Below are 20,334 nucleotides of genomic sequence, written 5' to 3' on the forward strand. Positions count from 1 at the left end.
TTGGTTACACCTACTTGGGTTGTCGGTCCAGATATGAAGAGGTCATTATACGACAATGTCGTATTGGCCACACTAGGTATACGCATGAATATCTTTGAAAGGTGAGGATCCTCCGTTCTGCATCCCTTGTGATGAAATAATCACGGTCAAGCATGTCTTGCTTGACTGTGTTGAATATTCCATCACAAGGGACAATTATTTTAAATCAAGAACTATGAAGGACCTTTTTAGTAACGTAAGTTCTCATTTAATTATTGCATTTTTAAAAGAATTGAATTTATTGACTGACATGTAAATAAATAAGTATCTTATGATTGGAAGTTGAATTAGCAGCTAAGATTGTTAGTGGCTGTATCCTCGAAGTACCGTAAAATTATTGTCCTGCTGAGAGGGTACGTAATTCCCAAAACGATTTTTAAGTCAGATTTAATCTTCCACTTTTTAATCATAGAATATGTGTCATTTTAATTTGCGGCTAATCTTGCATACAGTCGCCAACAACTGAGGGGATGGTGTAAATCCAGCCAGCGACCATGCAGGTAGCAGAGGTACTGTAAGTCCCCATGGTCCCTGGTATAGTGATCTACCCTCTGTTGTTGGCGATCCATGGCCTGTTTTTATATTGTACTGTCAAAATAGTGATACTATCATTTTTTTAAGTTTCCAAACTAGTTTTAATACTAACTGTGATAGTCTAGTGGTTTTACTGTCCTTCGTAGACAGGGTCTTCATAATATGCATATATATTCTTTTTTGTCATGTATGTTCTCGTCACGATATGGCTGCAATATTGCCGATGTGACGTTAAATATTAACTCACTCACTCACTATTTATGAGGATTAGTCAGAGTATTGAATATATGACCAGGTTTTGAGAAAGCCAGAATTTTTATGACAGCTATTTTACCAATCAGTGTCATGTGTCTTTTCCTCCATTGTGAAAGTAGTCAGTTTATCTCGTCTAGTCGTTTTACTTGTATTGATTACCCACAGACTGTTAAAATCTGTGTGGAATTTAAACTTAAACTTCAAACACACCATTTTGCCATTTATCTTAATGTCTTTACACAATATGCCCATGCTATTTCTCTTTGATCCAATTCATATTGCTTTTGTCTTATCAAAATTAATTTTAAGTCCTGACATTTTATAAAATATATTAATTTCATCAATAGCAGCCTTTAAGCTTTGTTCATTTCCGACTAGAAATAGTTCCATATCATTTGCATATTGCTTTAATTTATACTCATTATTGTCAATAACAATACCTTTTAAGTTCTCATTATTTCTAATCATACAACCAAGTATTTCAGCGACAAAAATAAAGACATACGGTGGCAGAGGGTCCTCTTGCCTACATCCGCGTTCATTTACGAAACAATCAGAGAGTTTACCATGATGAATGATACATGTTGTTGTTTCATATGTAAGTATATTTATCCAACGAGTGACTTCAGGGCCAAAACCATATTTAGCTAGAACAATATTCAAGAACTCTTTGGACACTATATCGGAAGCCTTCTTAAAATCTATTAGGAGAATTAGACCTGGCATTTTTCTTTTATTAGTTTCAAACATTATATCATAGAGTAATCTTGTGTTTTCACTGAGGGTTCTACCTGGAATAAAGCCTGTTTGGTTACCATATACTAGGGGATCTAGGGCTTTCTTTAAATGGTTAGTGATACAAGTAATAACAATTTTATAGAGTGCATTCAATAAAGTAATAGGTCTCCAATTTTTCAAAAGTGTTTTATCTCTGTTAGCTTTCGGTATGCAAGTTATTACTCCTCTTTTCAAAGTTATAAACAGTTGATTTCTTTTTGAAATATTTTTGACAAATCTAAAAATCCAAAATTTCAGTTCCTTCCAAAAACTTTAAGAGGTCAATTAGGAATCCATCAATTCCAGGGCTTTTGCCATTTTTCATATTCTTAACTGCGTACGAAATTTCGTTCATATCTATCTCTTTTTCCAAACTGTGTCTTAATTCATCATTGAAGGTAGGGCTTACGATATATCTAGGACGGTAAAGTGCTTTTCGTCTTGTTTATCAGCAGATGCAGTTTCTTATAGATGGGTTTTACTTCATTCAGTATAGAATCACTGTCTGTTAACTCATTGCTGCTTGAAGTTTATTAATAAATTCATTAACATAGTTTCTGTTTACCAAGTGACAAAAATATCTCGTTGGTTTTTCACCTTGCTCATACCAGAGAAGCCTATTTCTCATTGATATTCCTCTCATTTCTTCTTCTTCTTTTATCTGTTCAAGTTCAGTTTTGTGCATTGAAAGTTCACCAATCAAATTTTTACTGATGTTTTGAAAATCTCTTCGTATGTTTTGTTGAAGAGTGTTTGTTGTTGATTCTAGTTCATCCGTTCATAACTGACTGGTATCAATGGTTTGTTTTATTGTATTTCTAACTAAGTTTCCATAGTCAGGGTTTAGAAGTAAGGAATTGTTGTACTTTCAATAACCCCTCCCTCTTTCTTGATTAAGAGAGTTTGAAAAAATAGGGAAATAGCAGAATGATCAGATTTATTACCTGGTAAAATGTTGGAATCTAAGGTTAAGTCATACATGTCCTGTGAAAGAATGAAAAAGTCTAATCTAGCTTGTTGTCTTTGATTTTCCACCATGTATATTTGTTTTTACTTTTATTTAATTCTCTACAAACATCGGGGTTATTTATATGCTTGTAATTCTCTAAATGCATTGATAGGGCATCACACCACACTTAACTAAAACTAATAACGCATCCTTCTCGATAATACTATCAGCCCTCATGGAAGCTACGAGGGGGTGTCAATACGTTTTGAGCCTTGCATAGAAAAACACAAAATATTGGTATGAACCACATTTTTTCAACATAATCCCTTTGTGAGTAAAGACACATGTTCCATCTTTTATGCCAGTCGTTGATGCCATCTCTTTAGAAGGCGCCATTTTGGTCCTCAAACCAAACCTCAGTAGCAGCAATAAGCTCATTATCATCCTGAAATCTATGACCACGCAAGTGTTTCTTGAGTGAGTGAGTGAGTGAGTTTGGTTTTACGACGCTTTTAGCAATATTCCAGCAATATCACGGCGGGGGACACCAGAAAAATGGGCCTAACACGTTGTACCCATGTGGGGAATCGAACCCGGGTCTTCGGCGTGACGAGCGAACGCTTTAACCACTAGGCTACCCCACCGCCCCTGTTTCTTGAGAAACAGATGGTAATCACTTGGTGCCAGGTCTGGAGAGTAGGGGGGATGCGGCAAGATTTCGTACCCGCATTCCTGGACAGCAGCGGCTGCAACGCGAGAGGTGTGTACTGGAGCATTGTCTTGATGTAGAAGAATACCACTTCTGATCTTGCCCCGGCGCTTCTCTTTGATTGACTGTCGCACTTGCCTCAACAAGTTAGCGTAATATTCCCCATTCGTTGTTCTTCATTTTGGTAAATAATCTATGTGGATGACGCCATTACCTTCGGCACTTATCTGGAGGCTTTGAACTTCTTGGTCCTGGGAGAAGTGACATGTTTCCATTCCATGGAATCTTGTTTGCTCTCAGGAGCATAGTGCTGGATCCAGGTTTCATCACAGGTTACTAGCCTAAAGTGAAAATCTTCTGGATTCTTGTTGTATCTGGTTAGCATGAAGTTGCTTATGGTGACGCTTGTTTGCTTCATTTGATCTATAAGCATTCTTGGCACCCATCTTGCGCACACCTTAGACATGACGAGATGTTTATGAAGAATTGTCTCGATGGATCCGTGTGAAATGCCTGTGGTCTCCTCTAACTCGTGGAGTGTGATTCGACGATTTTCCAGCACAAGTCTATGCACTCTGTCAATGTTTTCCTGACTAGTGCTTGTTGTTGGGCGACCTGGACGGGGGTCATCTTCAAGACTCTCTCTACTGTGCTTAAATTCATTGACCCATCGTTTGATGTTAGCAGATGAAGGGGAAGACTTCCCATAAACTGCTGAAAGCCTTTCTTCAATGTTCTTCGCCGAGTTTCCTTCAAGAACTAACAACTTAATTACTGCTCTATACTCAATTTTATTCATTTTCACTGCCGTGAGGGGGGTCTCTTTGTGTCAATGTGAGCTGTTCAATAACTTCTGAGAGTAGGATACCCAAACTTATATATCACATCAGCTACATCCCAAGGTTCAATGTCGTACCATAGGCTGTGACACCTGGGTATGAAAAATGCTCAAGGCTCAAAACTTATTGACATCCCGTCGTATCACATCATTTCCTCAAACGTACGTATTTAGATTTTGATATCGAATGAAAAAATCCAATGAAATCAAATTAATTCTTGCGTCCCCTACTTGCCGAGGATTATTTCAAGCAAACCCCAAAGAAGTGTGTCCCTTTGCAAATGTCCTAAGCACAACTTGTGAAACCAGTCCGCCAAAGACCGGCACAGCGTTTGGAAGGTCCGAGGGTGCAGTTGCCACTCCATGGAGGGAGGGCTGTCTGGACGAGAGAGGGCGTCCGTCAAGATGTTCTTAGCCCCTGGGATGTGCAAGCTGTCCGCAAGCTGTCCGACAGCTGGAACAGTTGTAGTGTCAACTGGAGAAGTGGATCCACTCTGGTCGAGCCCTGGCGGTTGATCACCCAGGCCGCCATCGAGCTGTCCTTGTGAACCAGTACCATTTGCTCCCTGAGGGCTTCCCTCCAGTGGAGGATTGCAAGCCATATTGCATCCATCAGCTGTGCTCCAGGATTCGCGGAGGTTTGCCTCCGTGCTTGGGCCCACCAAGTTTCTTCCCGGGAGTGGAGGAAGGGTGGTACCCCTGCGACCTCCCTTCCCTCCCCACTCCGTCTTTTTGGGGGTTCAGTTGGACCACTCCTGTGGCTGTGAACGACCTCTCCCTCCGGTCGAGGCGAGTCTGTTAGTCAACTCCTGTTGCTGATACTCATGCCTCAAACGAAAGGCCTCCGGAATATCTCCCGCAAAGAGAGTTCCTGCAGAGGGGGAGGCGTGGGAGATTCATTCTTCCTAAGAACCCCTCACCCCTGACAGGAGTTAGCCAAGGGGATGTTGTTACGTTGTCTGTCCGTAAGACAGAAGGAGATGACTAGGTCCCACTGCGGCCACCTCTAATTCAAAGTCACTTCCCGCTTCCCGAAGGAGACGATGGGGTGGGAGGGCCTTCCGAGGAGAACGGAGGGAATCCTCGCCACAAAAGGAAGCCACCCTAGCCCTCTTGGCGGCAGACGGGTGGTCCTCCCGCCAGGTGAGCTACCGGATCCCCTGTAGGTGGAGGGGTAGCATCCTCAGCCTCCAGAAGGATACGAATGAGGGGAGGGTTTCATATATCCACCTTGTTCGAGATGCTGGAGGAAGCCCCCCGTGAAGGGACCCGAACCAGCAAACGGCTCGTCCGATGGGACTTCATTGAGACCAGGGTCTGTAAGTGCTTCCTGCTCACTTCCGTTCACACACCCAGAAGGGTGAAATAAATCCGGAGGGTTCGGTACTCAGAGGGTTCGGTGCATGGAGGGTTTGTTACACGGAGGGTTCGCTGCACTCAGGGTTTGGTACCCAGAGAGTTCAGTGCACGGAGGGTTGGGTACACGGATGGTTCGATACACGAAGGGATTGGTACACGGAGGGTTCAGAGCGTGTCATGAACCCCAAGTATCCGTGAAGACGGAAGCTCCGGGACCGGAGGGTCCGTCGGTGCATGACCTCCGCTCACTCCAGCCCGTGCGCGGGTTGCATGTGCAATCTGGGATGGTAGCTACCTGTCGAACAGGTGAAAAAGTGGGTCACAGCTACCTGATACCAATGAAGGGCTAGTTAGTCAATAATTCAAAGTTGTAACACCAATCCTAGTAAACCTACCCAAAGAAGGGGGTAACAGCCACACGCTGGAACCCAAAAAGAGCACAAAATCCCTTAGTGATAAGCAGGTAGAGAGCGAATTTTAGAGACTGAGACAAAATGGCCTGTCGTCACCAATCTCTAAAAAAGGAAATGACGTGTCAAGGTGTCACATGTTCTGTGGGGGTCGCGACTCAGCTAAGAACAGGGTTGTCTCTCTTCTCTGTGGTATAAGTAGAGAGACTGAGCGCACCGGAGAGCGCTTGGGCAATTGTTGGCTTTCAACTGTGATAAGTATAGTATTCCCAGAAATTATTGAGAATCATGTTGCGTCATGTAACTCATTACGTTTATTAACTTCCGGCGTTTTACTTACATAAACATGTTAAAATATCATCCTTTTACAGTCTCAGTCTTGTTTTAGTACTTTGTTAGACCTCCTCGCTCAGCAATGCATGCCTGAATACGCCTAGGCACACAACCCATCAAAGTTTGTAGGTAATCGTGTGACAGGGTATCCCAATATTGGACCACCTCGGCCTTCATATCTTCAATATTTCTCAGTCCCTTTTGGTTTATTCTGTCCTTCATGACTCCCCACACATTCTCAATTGGGTTTAGGTCTGGGCTGTAACTGGGCCAGTTTAAAACTTGAACATTTTCGCCCGACAACAACTGTTTTGTGTAGCGCAGTGTGTTTTGGGTCATTATCATGCTGGAAAATCCAATCATCTTCATACAATGTTTTTGCTGTCGGGAGAAGGTGACCATTTAGAATGTCAACGTATCTTTCTTTTGTCAAGTTTCCCGTAAAAACACACAATGGCGTCACTCCTCGAGCCGATATGCCACCCCACATGTGAAACTTCGGGCTATGTTTTGGTCGCTGGTAGATAGGTTTGACAGTATCTTTGGTCCAAATTTTCACACAATTAGGGAAAAGCCATACAGAACTTTCATCCGAAAAGAAAACATTATCCCAATCTTGATTTTCATGAGCCCGACACCAGTTTAAACGTTTTTCCTTTTGTGCATCTTTCATCAACGGCGAGGGAATTCCACGTTTTTTCACCCAATTAAGCCTCTGTAATTCCTGCCTAACTGTGTCATTGCATACCTGAGGACTTCCTCTGCTAATCATTTCATTTCTGATGTTCTCAACACGTTTCAATTTGCCCCTACTCTCAATCTGCCCAAGTCTTCGGCGATCCACAACACTGAATTTCCTAGGCCGACCTGCCCCTGCTTTGTGCTCTATCCCTGTTCCTGTTTGAATATTCTTCAAAGTTCTGTATACTGTAGACAGAGGAATACCATGTCTACAAACTAACACTTTAGCATCAGCCTCACCCCTTTCAAAATCATCTAGAATGAGCTTTCTTTTCTCTCTTGCTGTAAATTCTGCCATGTCAACACAGGAAGCCGTCTGCCCAGACAAGGGAGATAACTCTTGACGTAATGAGCCGCCTTCTAAGCCTTCAAGAGTTGTCTCCCTTATTTAGTATGCTTAGTGCATAGTGAAAGCCTTTTTTCCAATCTTAGCATCATTAGAAAAAAAACAAAGATTTTCTCAATAATTTCTGGGAACACTGTATGTAAAAAATAATAATTATGATGGGTCATATTTCGTGTAATAGATGGTCAACACTTTTAGGATTCTGGTTATCTGGAAATTATCTGCTCTTGGTTTTATATTTGCTGACTTCCGGAACAGGAGTTCGGGGGCTTTCTACAGTGTTGGCGACGGTCGTAAGTGCCCGAACTTTCGGGAAATGACTGAGTATATATAAAAAGGCTGGTTGCCGTGTTGAGGCGGATACACATTCACATAACTGTGATATCTGCCCATAAATCCATTACATTTTTAACAATAAAAGACCCGTGAAGGTCCCGGGGTAGAATAGGCCTTCAGCAACCCATGCTTGCCATAAAAGGTGACTATGCTTGTCGTAAGAGGCGACTAACGGGATCGGGTGGTCAGACTAGCTGACTTGGTTGACACATGTCATCGGTTCCCAATTGCGCAGATCGATGCTCATGTTGTTGATCACTGGATTGTCTGGTCCAGACTCGATTATTTACAGACCGTCGCCATATAGCTGGAATATTGCTAAGTGCGACGTAAAACTAAACTCACTCACTCACTTTATCAATAAATGTTTTATTTGCTCTTGTAATAAACCGACCCTGGTGTTCTCGTACTTATTGTCGGTAGTATATATCTTATACTATTAGTAACATCCGTCAGAATTTAACAGCAGATGCAGCTCATACTCTCGTTAGGTCTCTTGTTCTATCTAGACTGGACTACTCAAACAGCATTCTGTTTGGACTCTGCACACTTGACTAAACTCCAGAAGATCCAAAATGCAGCAGCCAGAATCGTATCTCTTACGTCCAAAAGATCTCTCATAACCCCTGTTGAAAAGTCTCTACACTGGTTGCCCATCCAAGCCAGAATAGAATTCTAGACCCTGTCCATCGTGTTTCAATGTCTACATGACCTAGCGCCTCAGTACCTCTCTGAACTCACCTCTGTGTACACACCACCACGACAGCTGCGGTCACACCAGCAGTTCCTCCTAAGAACACCCTCTGTACATCCCAAGAACTATGGTCGCAGAGCATTCAGCTTCGCAGCTCCTTCACTTTGGAACAGTCTTCCCATAGCCATCAAAACAGCAACCTTCCTTCCCGTCTTCAAATCCCTATTGAAGACCCATGTTTTCATGAAATATTATGAATATCAGCTACCAGCTTCTGCAGTTTTGTCTCGAGCTTATACACTGGGCGCCATGAGCATACACTAGTGTGTGGACACGCCGTCATACAAATGGACATTATTATTATTATTATATAATTACACGATGTCATTTAGAAAGTGGTCAAATGCAAAATATGTCAAATTTGGGATTTCACTTTCTTAGTAAAGAACAAATCTTAGTACTTTTTTTTTGGTTAATTCCCATCCGGGATTCGAACCCGTACCCTCAGAGTCAGGCATCTAATCGCCAGTACACAAAGTCAGCCACCGCAACTTCCACAAAAATGAAAGGTGGACAACTGACCGACTCTAGACTGCGTACTTTGTGTACCCCTCTGATAAGTCTAAATTGGCACGGCTCCCACGGCCGAAATATATGATTACACGATGCCATTTAGAAAGTGGTCAAAAGCAACATATGTCATATTTGGGCTTCACTTTCTCAGTAAAGTACTCACCCATCCCCCCCAACCCCTACCCCACCCCCAAAAAGTACTAGAGTTTGTACTTTACTAAGAAAGTGAAATCCCAAATATGACATATGTTGTTTTATATCATACAGGCCCAACATTTTGTGGAAAATGTGGGAATATCCCCGATACTCTGCGACTCACATTGACAGAAACATATTTAAGTGAAGGAGCTACAGAAAATAAAGTTTCAGTGTAACTGCTATGATGTAGTTCATTGACTTGCTCAAGGACGACGAATCACTGATACTTTCAGAACTATTTGAATCAGAAGGAAGCCCCACTGTTTACAATGAGCTGGCTTCGCATCGTGTTGGATGAAGGACACACAATTAGAAACCCACGGGCTCAGCAAACGAAAGCGGTGATTGCACTCAGGGCACAACGCAAGTGGGTTCTCTCAGGTAAAGCAGAATTTAAACTTTTCTCAAGTCTTTACAACCACTGCATGGCATAATTCAACGTGTAATAATGTAAAAATAGCGTATAATTTGTTGTTGATTTCCTCGATTATTATCACAATTAGAATTTTATCTTGCCGGGATTCTTTCAGCTTAATAATTACTACCTTTTGCCAGAAACCTTTCTACGTTTGCTGCTATATCACCATTAATGTTGAACATATGAGTGATTGAGTGGGGCGTTACGTTCATTTTAGCGATATTTGAACCTGGGTCTTTGGTGTGACGAACGAAAACATTAACCATTAGACTACCGAACAACACCTAGAGCACATGATTATATCAATCTATGTGTACCAGGCACACCCATCCAGAACAGGATGCTGGATCTGTGGCCACTGATCAGTTTCCTTAACGTGACACCTCTCCACGAAAGACACTGGTGGGATTGCCTGTTGGAGAACCCCTTGCAACGTGGTCAGAATATTACCTTTAGGTAGGTACTGGATAATCGTGATCCTTCTGTTGTTACTGATCAATGCTCGGTTCGTAACCTGATAGCATTGTAGATGTCACCACTGCTGGTATAACTATCATCACGATTGATGATGCTATTTAATAATACGGTCCTTTTTCAGACGTGTCCAGCACCTGATGGGTAACATCGCATTGCGAAGGACAAAGAACACCCTCGTAGATGGAGAGCCGCTTGTGAAGCTGCCCAAGAGAGAAATTTACATGGAGCGAATCAAAATGTCGGACGAAGAGAGCCGAAAGTACAAGTCCATGGAGGAACAGGGGAAGATCAAGATAAAGAAGTAGGTCGAACTGAGTGTTATTCAAGGATATATTACTGCCAACTGATAAACTGAAAGAATCTCTTCCTCCCAAAACGTATTTCATTGCCACTGTTGAGATTTAGAACATGTAACCATAATTTACCTAATGAGACGGGCCGCTGGTGTAATATTCCAAGGGACGAGAGAACGTGCCAGCTATGCACTTCTAAAAACATTGCGGACGAGTATCATTATATTTTCCATTGTAAAACATTAGATACTTTGAGGAAGCAATATGTACCTACAAGGCCGGGCGGGACAACTTAGGAATGGCCAGTGAGTCCTAACTTGACACACAGAAGTGAACAAGCTACAAAGACATATTTTTTATCATTGGAAGGATCTCGAGGAGACAAACACGGAACGTTCATGTGCCAGTGTGTTCACGTGTTAATAAGCTCATAAATTGGCTCTGAAAATGCATTCTGCAGAAATTTCTGGCAGAATGTTTTCCTGCAGAAATTTCTGGCGATTTTCTTTCCCTGCAGAAATTTCTGGCAGAATTTTTTTCCTGCAGAAATTTGTGACAAATGTGTTTTATTTCACTACCACAATTATCTTAATTTAACTAAATTAGAGAGTATAAGTAATGATACTGCTGCGTGAATGGTAGTTTCATGTTTATTCCAAATAATAAGAAATTGGCGTGATCAACTGATCTGAAATTTTTGTTTCGCTGCCAGAAATATCTTAGTTGAATAAGATTAAACACCAACGTTATATAATTGAATATAAACTTTCTTTAAATGATGTCGTTTTCCCCTGTTTAAAGCCCATTAGTACCAGACAACCGTGTATTTTACAGTGTGAATTTGACCGTATTTCATTATAGCTTTTACAATTTAAAAGGCTGATGCATCCTTTTCATTATAACACAGTTGTAACTTCTTAGTGGATTCACGACGTGCAAGATTAATTTAACAATATTGGGATGAATTGTCCAATCCCAATAAGCCTACATTGTTTTTGAATGCGATATGGGTTGAAGGCGAATAGAGACGAAACCGGACATATACTACAAACATACAATAATAACAATGTAAGACATGTGAGCCATAATTTGAATTCATCAACATGCCCGAAAAGATTAGCGTACCAGACGACATGATAAACAATACCTATGCGACATGCATCAGTGTTCAAAGTGACAATACCCGCGAAGATGTAATTGCCTCGTTCAAACAATGATTTATGCCGAAGTGGCCACCGAGTTTTCACACCTGTTAATTGGTGGTTTATCAGGTTGTCGCGGTCATCGTTCCGGTTCGGTTGTCCTTGAGTGGACTCCGCGGTTAATAATTGTGTAAGTCAGAGAGTGGCCACTCGGGGAATACACCGAAACAGTGCCAGTTGATGCTGCATGGACAATAGACGTTTTATAGAGTATATCCAGTACGTCTTGTCGGTTAAACTATCATCCCTTGTCAGAAGATGTTAACATTTTGTTTTCCTGCCATCTTGGAACTGAAGTGATTTTGTATTTGTATATATGTTTAAATTATATGCTCTTGTACTACCAAGGTGGCTTTTGAGAATTAAGAATTGAATTGATAGGAAACATCAGAAGTGATCTTCAGTTATAAACCTCCAGTGACGTCACTCTGTTGTTCTCAGGGGACACTTTTTTGTAATATCCTTCAAATGTGATACATTCCCGCTTCCTCGGGTAATTATCTAAATAATGTCCCTCTGACATTAGCTTAATGATGTACGACTTTGTCCTGTCCTGTAAAATATGACCTTATTAACACTTTTCGACATTTGGTGTCAACACATTTTTAGAACCCGTAACCCTTCGCTTCCTGGCTTTGCGGGTCTATCCACTAGGTGACGAAGGATCGCTATGAGGAATGAGATTGTTTCTCGGTATGAACCGTGTGTTCCTCTCAAGACCGGTAGTGGTGGGCAGCGCACGATTAGGGAATGCGAAACAAGTGCATTGCACATGCAAGGCGAGGCGTCGGCTGCCAGTTTCATCCAAGTTGATTTCATCAATAAATACCAAATATTGAAATATTATCTAAATTATATATCTTCGGTCTGTTTATAAGTTAAATATAACATAGCCCGTGGGCATTAATATTATTGAAAAAATAAGCTCTTATATCCTACACATCCAGCCCTGTCTGAATTAACGTTCTCCCGACGAAAAAAGTCTTTCCGTCAATTTCATGTAGTTAATATTTATAAAGTCAACTTTGCTAAAAACAACTGCATATAAGATATTGTAAATCGGATATCGTAAAAACGTCCAACTTGAAACCTGATCTCACTAACAAGAAGGGTTTGTCAAATATTTTGCTCACACGAATAAAGACTTCACTTCAACAATTCAAATGTGATATTCATCATTACCAGAAACACTCTAGAGAGGAAATATAGGTAAACCTCTCAGTCGGATTTCTACATTTTCAAAACTAATCCAGTTTAGTCTTCTATAGGAGCACAAACTCGCAGAGTTGCATTTCGTGGCTTGATACTCTGTTCCAGCTATATTCGGAACAATATACTAGTGAAGAAATACTGTTTTGTGTTGGTGATCTTACTCCGACTGCGACAGATGTGTTGCCATAGGTACCTGCTGCCTGCCAATTCTGACTGGATGTCTAGTGAAGAATCGGGTATGTTTACATTAAAAAAAAACGTAAACGTGTGTTGTCATTGTTTTTTCCCAGCACGTAGACTTTAATTTGCACTGTGGACTGTTTTCATGACGTCAGAAATAGAACTGACTAGCATTCGTCACCACTCGCCCTCTCTGTAACCTTCAAAATGACTCCATTCGTGTCAGAATAGCGACTGGTGCTCCTTTGGTTAGATTCCATATTAGCATATGAACGTACCTCTTCCACAACGATTGCAAACAAAGTTCCCTAGTTTGTGATTCTAGAATATAAAATATATGCGTAAATATCAATCCTCTCCATCTTGTCAACTAGGTGTTCCGACATATAGGTGGTTTAAACTTTAGATTCCGAGAAGGAAGACTTCGCAGTGCAGCGTGAGACCCTAGTTAACATGCTGAAGGACATCAGCGAGTCAGAGGAAGAGTGTTCTGTGTGTGTCGACGTCCTGAAGACTCCCGTGATACTACCATGTGCACATTACTTCTGTCACGGATGTATCCTCAAATACATCAAACACATGGAAGAAGCAGATAAGGTACGCATCTCAAAATTTTAACATCGATGTTAAACAATGTCAGACAAGTCCCTTGCCAGCTCTTACAAACAAACAATGAATACGCTGCATGTCGCGAACTATGCACGGTACTCACAGATCTTTTGTTAAGAAACGTGCACCGTTAGAATGTATGATTGCGCATTTTTTCTGAAAGAATATATTTATACACAGCCATATTCAAACATGGCTTTTCATAGTGTAAAAAAATTGCACAAAGTGATCATGGATGATGAATTTAAACCAGGTAAAATATAATTAATAAGATCGGTTATACCTACATAAGTGACAGTTTTAAATGCGACGTATAACCGGATTGTATTACTCATCATCTTACTGTTGTACTTTTGAAGTGAATGATTTAATTTTACACCGCGTTTAACAATATTAAGCAATATAACAACGCGGTACACCAGAAACGGCCTTCGCAAATTGTACTCATTGTTTACAAAGGAGTGTTACACAGTATGACATTTCTATAAAAATCAAATAAATCACCAGATGGCACAGCTGATTCTCTACATTTCGACTGCATTAAATATTGTTCCAGGGTGATGCCACATGTCCTATGTGCCGTGTGCCTATAGCTGCAGATAGGATAATCCAACTTCCGGAACAGCCGGAACCGCAGCAATATGGTGACTGGAAGTCAAGTACAAAGGTTGATTATTTTTCTCACAATCTGTCAAAAAGTATTTTGTTTTCAATTTCAGGTAAATCCACATCTATGTTGTATTACCTTTATAGTTGTTGTTCAAGGAAACAAATATAAGTATGAATGTTCTTATTGGACCTAGAATACTAATTCAGCGAATTAAGGATTATGGTTCTCGTTTACTAGTTTTCTCATCACTATTTCCATTTCCTAGGTGTAGGATGATTACATGTTATCAAATGGAAGCATTGCTTTGTATCGGTCACAAATATCGGTTTTTATATTATTTGTATAACATGTAAAACAATTAATTAAAAAAGTAGAACATATTAAATCTGAACGAATTTGGACTATCAGGAGATAGGAATACTGTAGAGTGAGGAATAGTTATATGACTATATGTAGGAAAAAAACCGAACCTGAAAATAGTGTAGTTAAATATCTTATGAAATTGTGCTCTAAATTGACAAAGCCAGTCTAACATTATGACGTCGACTATTTTACAACTGCATGCTATATAACTGATATATCTGTTGACGATGAGACGATTGATGATGCTAAAATATGCTTGACATTACTGATGGATTGGATTGTGTCGACTGTGATATCGATACTGACATTGATACTGACATTGGTGATCGATCGGTGATTACTTCGAACAACCTAAAGGCTGTTGCTTGTAGAAAAACGGTACAACAATATTAAACTAATTGGATTACTTTGTATATTTGCTCCTATTCCACGAAAATGTACATTTTGTACACTTTAAACATGCATTGTACATGGGCCGATGGCCTACAAACCGAAATAAAAGAAGAACAATTATATCTATGAAAAACACATTCACAAGAAATCAAGATCGAGTGTACAATTTCGACCACATCATGCGCATCACTGTCGAAATGTGTCCCTGAAAGGCAATGAATGGTATCACTGAGGTTTTTAAACGTTGTAACTTTTATCAAACAATTTCTAAGGAAGAATAGTAAAGTTGCTCGATTGTACCTCAAAAGTAGGATATCAATGACTAAGATCTAAAGGTCTGTTGCTCGAAAGCTTGGAAAGTTGAAGCAATCCCGATTGTTTCGCAGCGTTGAGTACTTGTCAATTCAAATCTGTTTGCTTACATATGGAACAAATAACTTAACACGGGTTAAGATAATTAACTTCTGGATGGTCATTGAACAGTACTTGATCATCGATATATGTGAAGGTTATATACACTTCTTGGTGGAATAACCTTTTCATAAAATTGCCACCCTGGGCAGAATTTTATTGCCTAAAGAAACAGATCTGCAAGGAGAGCACAGTTGGTGACAATACCTGTTCCTTCATATCAAAAGAGTGGGTGTGTTTGATAGTAATCATAATAACAAATGTTTCCTTGTCTTGTCGCCCGTAGGTGGACGCCCTGATCACAGCGGTGGTGAAGCTGAGAAGAGAAGACCCATCAGTAAAGAGTATTGTGGCCTCGCAGTTCAGGTCTTTCCTGACTCTCATAGAAAAGCCACTAGAGTATGGAACCTTACCTTGCATCCCTGAATTTTCAGTCTAACACATGGATAGTCTTTGTCGGAATACATGTTGGCTCCCTCAATTTGGAATGTAACATAACTTTTTTGTTTACAAAAATGTTGTTTTTTTTGTGACAAAGATTGATGGTGACATATTCTTGTATTGATTGTGTCCTAGGGAACACAAGTTCAAGGTTGTGAGACTAGACGGCAAGATGTCATCTTCTCAGCGCCAGGAGGCCATCAAGAAGTTCTCGGATCCTGAGCCTGGGTCACCTACCATCTGCCTCCTCTCCATACGCGCGGGTGGCTTGGGCCTGAATCTGATTGCAGCATCCAGAGTGTTCCTCATGGATCCGGTGAGAATCCAGAACAATTTCATTGATTGGCAGAATGCGTATTTGTATTACCAGGTGTTTAACGCCTGTCTTACTTAATCTTCAGCAATGGAACCCAGCAGTGGAAGAACAATGTTTCGACAGATGCCACCGCCTGGGCCAAACCAGAGATGTCATCATCACAAAGGTTAGACACAACTACCTTTTTTCCTTTTCCTTCCTTCAGCATGCACTGAAAACATTTATTTGTTAGGTAGCCTTTGTAATGGTTAACACACAAAGGAAAAGAGACAAAGTCTTTAATATAGTGTCTGTTTCAGTTCATTTGTGAGGATACTATCGAGGAGAGAATGCTGGACCTCCAGGAGAGGAAGAGACTGATGACGCAGCAGGTTTTTAGGCCGAGGCTTACAGCAGCACAGGGAAGGGAACAGTGGGCACGTGACGTAACAACTGTCATGAAGATTGAGTGATAGTACCCAGGGTCTCCTGGCGGAAAGACGTATACCAAAAGTCGTCTATTAAAATCTAATTAGACATGTCTTTGAACATATGCAAGGGGACATAATTAAATATTTAAGTATTTGACGTTTTGCATTTTTCTAAATTGTTAGACTAGGGTTGTATTGTGTAAACAGCGATTGGTACCAGTGAAGGCACGTTTGCCCTTTTCTTAAGCACGTATCACTGTTGATTGTCGGTGGTTCATTAATGGAATTTTCAAGTTACCATAATACTTTATAGTTATTGAGAAATTACGTTATCAGATATAATATCATGGTCGAAGTTTGCACCAACGTTAATTCAAAAAGTAAACACGGCATATTCTATTGAAACCTTTGTATTTTAAATTGAAACATCTTTCTCCCACAGTTCAGTTCAAAAAGTCTAATTTTAAAATCTTGAGGTGCTCACTAGAATTTTGGTTGGCAGAAGTGGGTAAACATTCACAATTTTGTTTCTAAATTTGCAATGGGAGTCGGAAAATCATCGACATGCGCAGCTATTTCAGGTGAGTGTTAATATAATGACAGAAAAATATAGGACCACAAGAACGTTAAAGCGTTCCTTTAATGCTGTCCGGTTTCCAGTTTTCATCACCAGTGTTGAGTAGCGCTGTGGGAGGAAATCTGAGAATATATATAATAACACTGCCATGACGTGGTGTTTCCTTATTTGTTCCCCTCAGTATATTTATTGTGGAGCTTCTACAAAATGTGTCCGATATTAGTGTTGCCTTGTATGCATGCCTGAGAACAGGTATGGTATCCAAAACAAGGTTACTTTAAAGAGGTTAGTTCAACACAGTAGGGTTACATGGGCCTCGCAGATTTACAAAAAGTAATTTTGTTTATTTGTTTATCAGTGACTTTAAAAGGGACTTTAAAACAGGCACTGTAATATATTGGTAGTAGAAAGTTTATTGTTAGGAACTTGAAAATCTGTACAATTTCTTTTGTCATAATAATATCGAAACTGAATATCAAATTCACAGGAACTTGTAACGCTATAAACTGCCATCATGTCAATAGCACCATAGTGATAGGAAGGAGCCATGATAGTGATAAGAGGCGTAAGAGGAAGCGAACGACAATTATCAGAAAATATGAAGACGGGGAGTCAGAATGGGTAATGCAGAGGTATTCATAAACTCATTAAAACTCTCTGCATTACATACATATCTTCAGAATGAACAGTACTAGCAGTAGTACCTTTCCATTAAAGGATATATTTCTGCTTGAGTCAAATATTGAACGTTATGGGAATATTGTTATTTCCCCATTAGAAAAATGTATTGGCTTCACGGGAAATATTTTATAAACACCTGAAACTGATATTACAGATATTGATCAAATCATATCCCAACCCCTTTGGTTCAATCATCAATTCAAATCAGTAAGTTTATTATGTGACATTTTATGCACTCTGTAAGACATCTGTGTAATGATCAGGGTATTTTTTCATTTAGTGAACTTAATAAAACTTACAAAATCAAAGGCATAATTCTTGATTATTGCCAGGTTCCTTCAAATATACCGTAAACCGGGAGTGACCGGCAGAAACTCGTAGTAGGGACTTTGGCTCGGAATCGAGAAATCACAATTTTTCAGGCTTCCGAAGACCCTAGCTCCCAAAGTACTGCTTCGAGTTTTGTGCTATATGTTTTGAAAACTGTGCAATTTTTAATGAGATAAATACAGTGATAATCGTGGAATACGCTCTGAAACGAATTTGATGTGTTGACCTCGTTATACCCTTTTCCGTGTATATAGTGTGAAGATCCTGTTAGAGACAGTACATACTCTGTTGGCAGTTTTTAGCGTTACAGGCCCCCATGTATCATGTTATGTTTAAATATCCTGTTTTTATTATCCCTGAGAGACATATTTTCCATTCAAAATACACGTTTATGTATATAATCAATTATAATTTCATTGACCTTATTGGCGTGTTCAAAGTATTCAGATTTGCTAAAAGTGCTTTATCCGTACGTTCCTCATTATAATGAATGTAGTACCTGTACAGCTTTCTAACCACCTCCACCACCACCAACAAGCTGTGTGTATTTCTTGTTTGGTCCGTAATGTGCATGGGCCTGTGGTTTCTATCCTGAATAAAATTGTGCTACAAAGACATACGGTTTGTATTTCCTTTAAATGATCTAGTGTTATAACCTCCAGCATCCCTCCACATGCTACCCGATTCCAGAGTGAGTATGCATTTGTTTCAGTAGTATTACATCTGTATGAGGCTGTTTGTAAACAACAGGGCCTGGACATGACACTGTCTTCCTATATTCACTGGCAGCCGTAATATGCTTGGACTCTTCCTGAGCATTAAACACAGTTCATCAATTCTTTTCCTTGTACTGATCCATCGAAAAAACCTTGAAGAAATATACGAATGCTAATGTAATTTAATTCACAATTTGTTTCAGCTTTATTTAGGTTTGAGATGATTTGAACGCCTATCAGTTCTTTGAAGCTGCTTCTTCGGAGATTTGATCTTTCTGAAGACTAGCTCTGGGCTGCAGGACCGTTATAGCATTGACTGACTGACTGATTGGTTGATTGTTTGACGCCGTTGTCAGCAATAATCCAGCTATATGACGGCGGTCTTTAAATAGTTGAGTCTGGACCAACAATCGAGTGATCAACAGCCCACGCATTTAGAAGATGATGACGTGTTAACCAAGTCAACGAGCCAGGCCACTCAATCCCGTTAACGCCCCTTACAACTTTGGGTTGATCTTCACAGGTGTCTTTATACGAAAGTATAACATAACAACCATTCGTATTTAAGGCAGTTGTTAATGGTGTTTGCAATGCGTACCACTTTAAAGAATCAATTAGATAATAAAAAAGGCTAACAGACCTAAATTTGTGTGCGACCTAAAATTCAGTATATTATTCTACCCATATTCGTGACACAATTCACCTGAGTATAGTTCCAAATCCCCACAATGCCCCCAGTGTTTGGTCCAGGCCCTGTTATTTACAAACTATAACATACAGCTGTAATACTACTGAAACAAATTGCATGCTCCTGATACAGGCAATTGCAAATCAACCCTGCTTTTAATGGTCAAATTAATTTGATTTTCCTCATGGGTCACTCATGTTCCCCGTATTGATATTGCTGGAATATTGCTAAAAGAGATCTAAGTCATACTCACTCACTCGAAACCTCGGAATGGATATTATGACAGTAGTGTTCTAGTGGTTGGCTTTACATGGTCCATGTAGCTGCTTCAACTGAACTGAACACTTATAATAATTTTTTTTTTTCCAATAACATTTTCAGAAAACCTGTAAGTCCAAAGCACACACATAACGTAGAAACGCACACCAAGTGTTCACGAACCACAAGCTCTAGTGAGTGAGTGAATGAATGAATGGGTGTGTGTGAGAGTGAGTGAGTGAGCTTAATTTTACACCTCTTTTAGCAATATTCCAGCAACATCATGGCGGGGGACACCAGAAATGGGTTCATACATTGTACCCATGTGGGAATTCGAACCTGGGTTTGGGGCGATACGAGCGAACGCTTGAACCACTAGGATACCCACCGCCCACAAGTGTGTGAGGAAGTATGTAATGTCTGTCTGTAATGCATAATAGCAGGCTCATTCAACGCAAACTCAAACTTACAATATAGGGAGGTGTGATGGATTTTGTCCTGATCTAAAAATATGTGTTAGAAATCGAGACAAAAAAATTTAATATGTGAGGTCTATTTACAAACAGCAGTTGGTACATTGATCAATGCGTCAAGGAAAGTGTGTACTACATGTATCGACATTTCCTGGTGATCAGGTCACCAACAAAAATATTTCTTC

At 40.2% G+C, this 20,334-nt stretch overlaps 1 protein-coding gene across 1 annotated transcript in view; it reads left to right on the forward strand.

Moving 5' to 3' along the window:
• LOC137274217 (helicase-like transcription factor) overlaps positions 1-18,629 on the forward strand; it is a 41,564-nt gene extending 22,935 nt beyond the window's left edge. Inside the window, exons 13-22 of the mRNA XM_067807278.1 lie at positions 9,325-9,472; positions 9,830-9,965; positions 10,108-10,287; positions 12,799-12,929; positions 13,280-13,470; positions 14,039-14,149; positions 15,546-15,658; positions 15,836-16,016; positions 16,102-16,182; positions 16,316-18,629. Of these exons, the coding sequence (XP_067663379.1) occupies positions 9,325-9,472; positions 9,830-9,965; positions 10,108-10,287; positions 12,799-12,929; positions 13,280-13,470; positions 14,039-14,149; positions 15,546-15,658; positions 15,836-16,016; positions 16,102-16,182; positions 16,316-16,468 (1,425 nt within the window). The 3' untranslated portion in view covers positions 16,469-18,629. The remainder of the gene's footprint in view (positions 1-9,324; positions 9,473-9,829; positions 9,966-10,107; positions 10,288-12,798; positions 12,930-13,279; positions 13,471-14,038; positions 14,150-15,545; positions 15,659-15,835; positions 16,017-16,101; positions 16,183-16,315) is intronic.
• The last annotated feature ends 1,705 nt before the right edge of the window (positions 18,630-20,334 follow it).

This window comes from Haliotis asinina, chromosome 2 (genome assembly GCF_037392515.1).
Source record: "Haliotis asinina isolate JCU_RB_2024 chromosome 2, JCU_Hal_asi_v2, whole genome shotgun sequence".
Lineage (NCBI taxonomy): Eukaryota > Metazoa > Mollusca > Gastropoda > Lepetellida > Haliotidae > Haliotis > Haliotis asinina.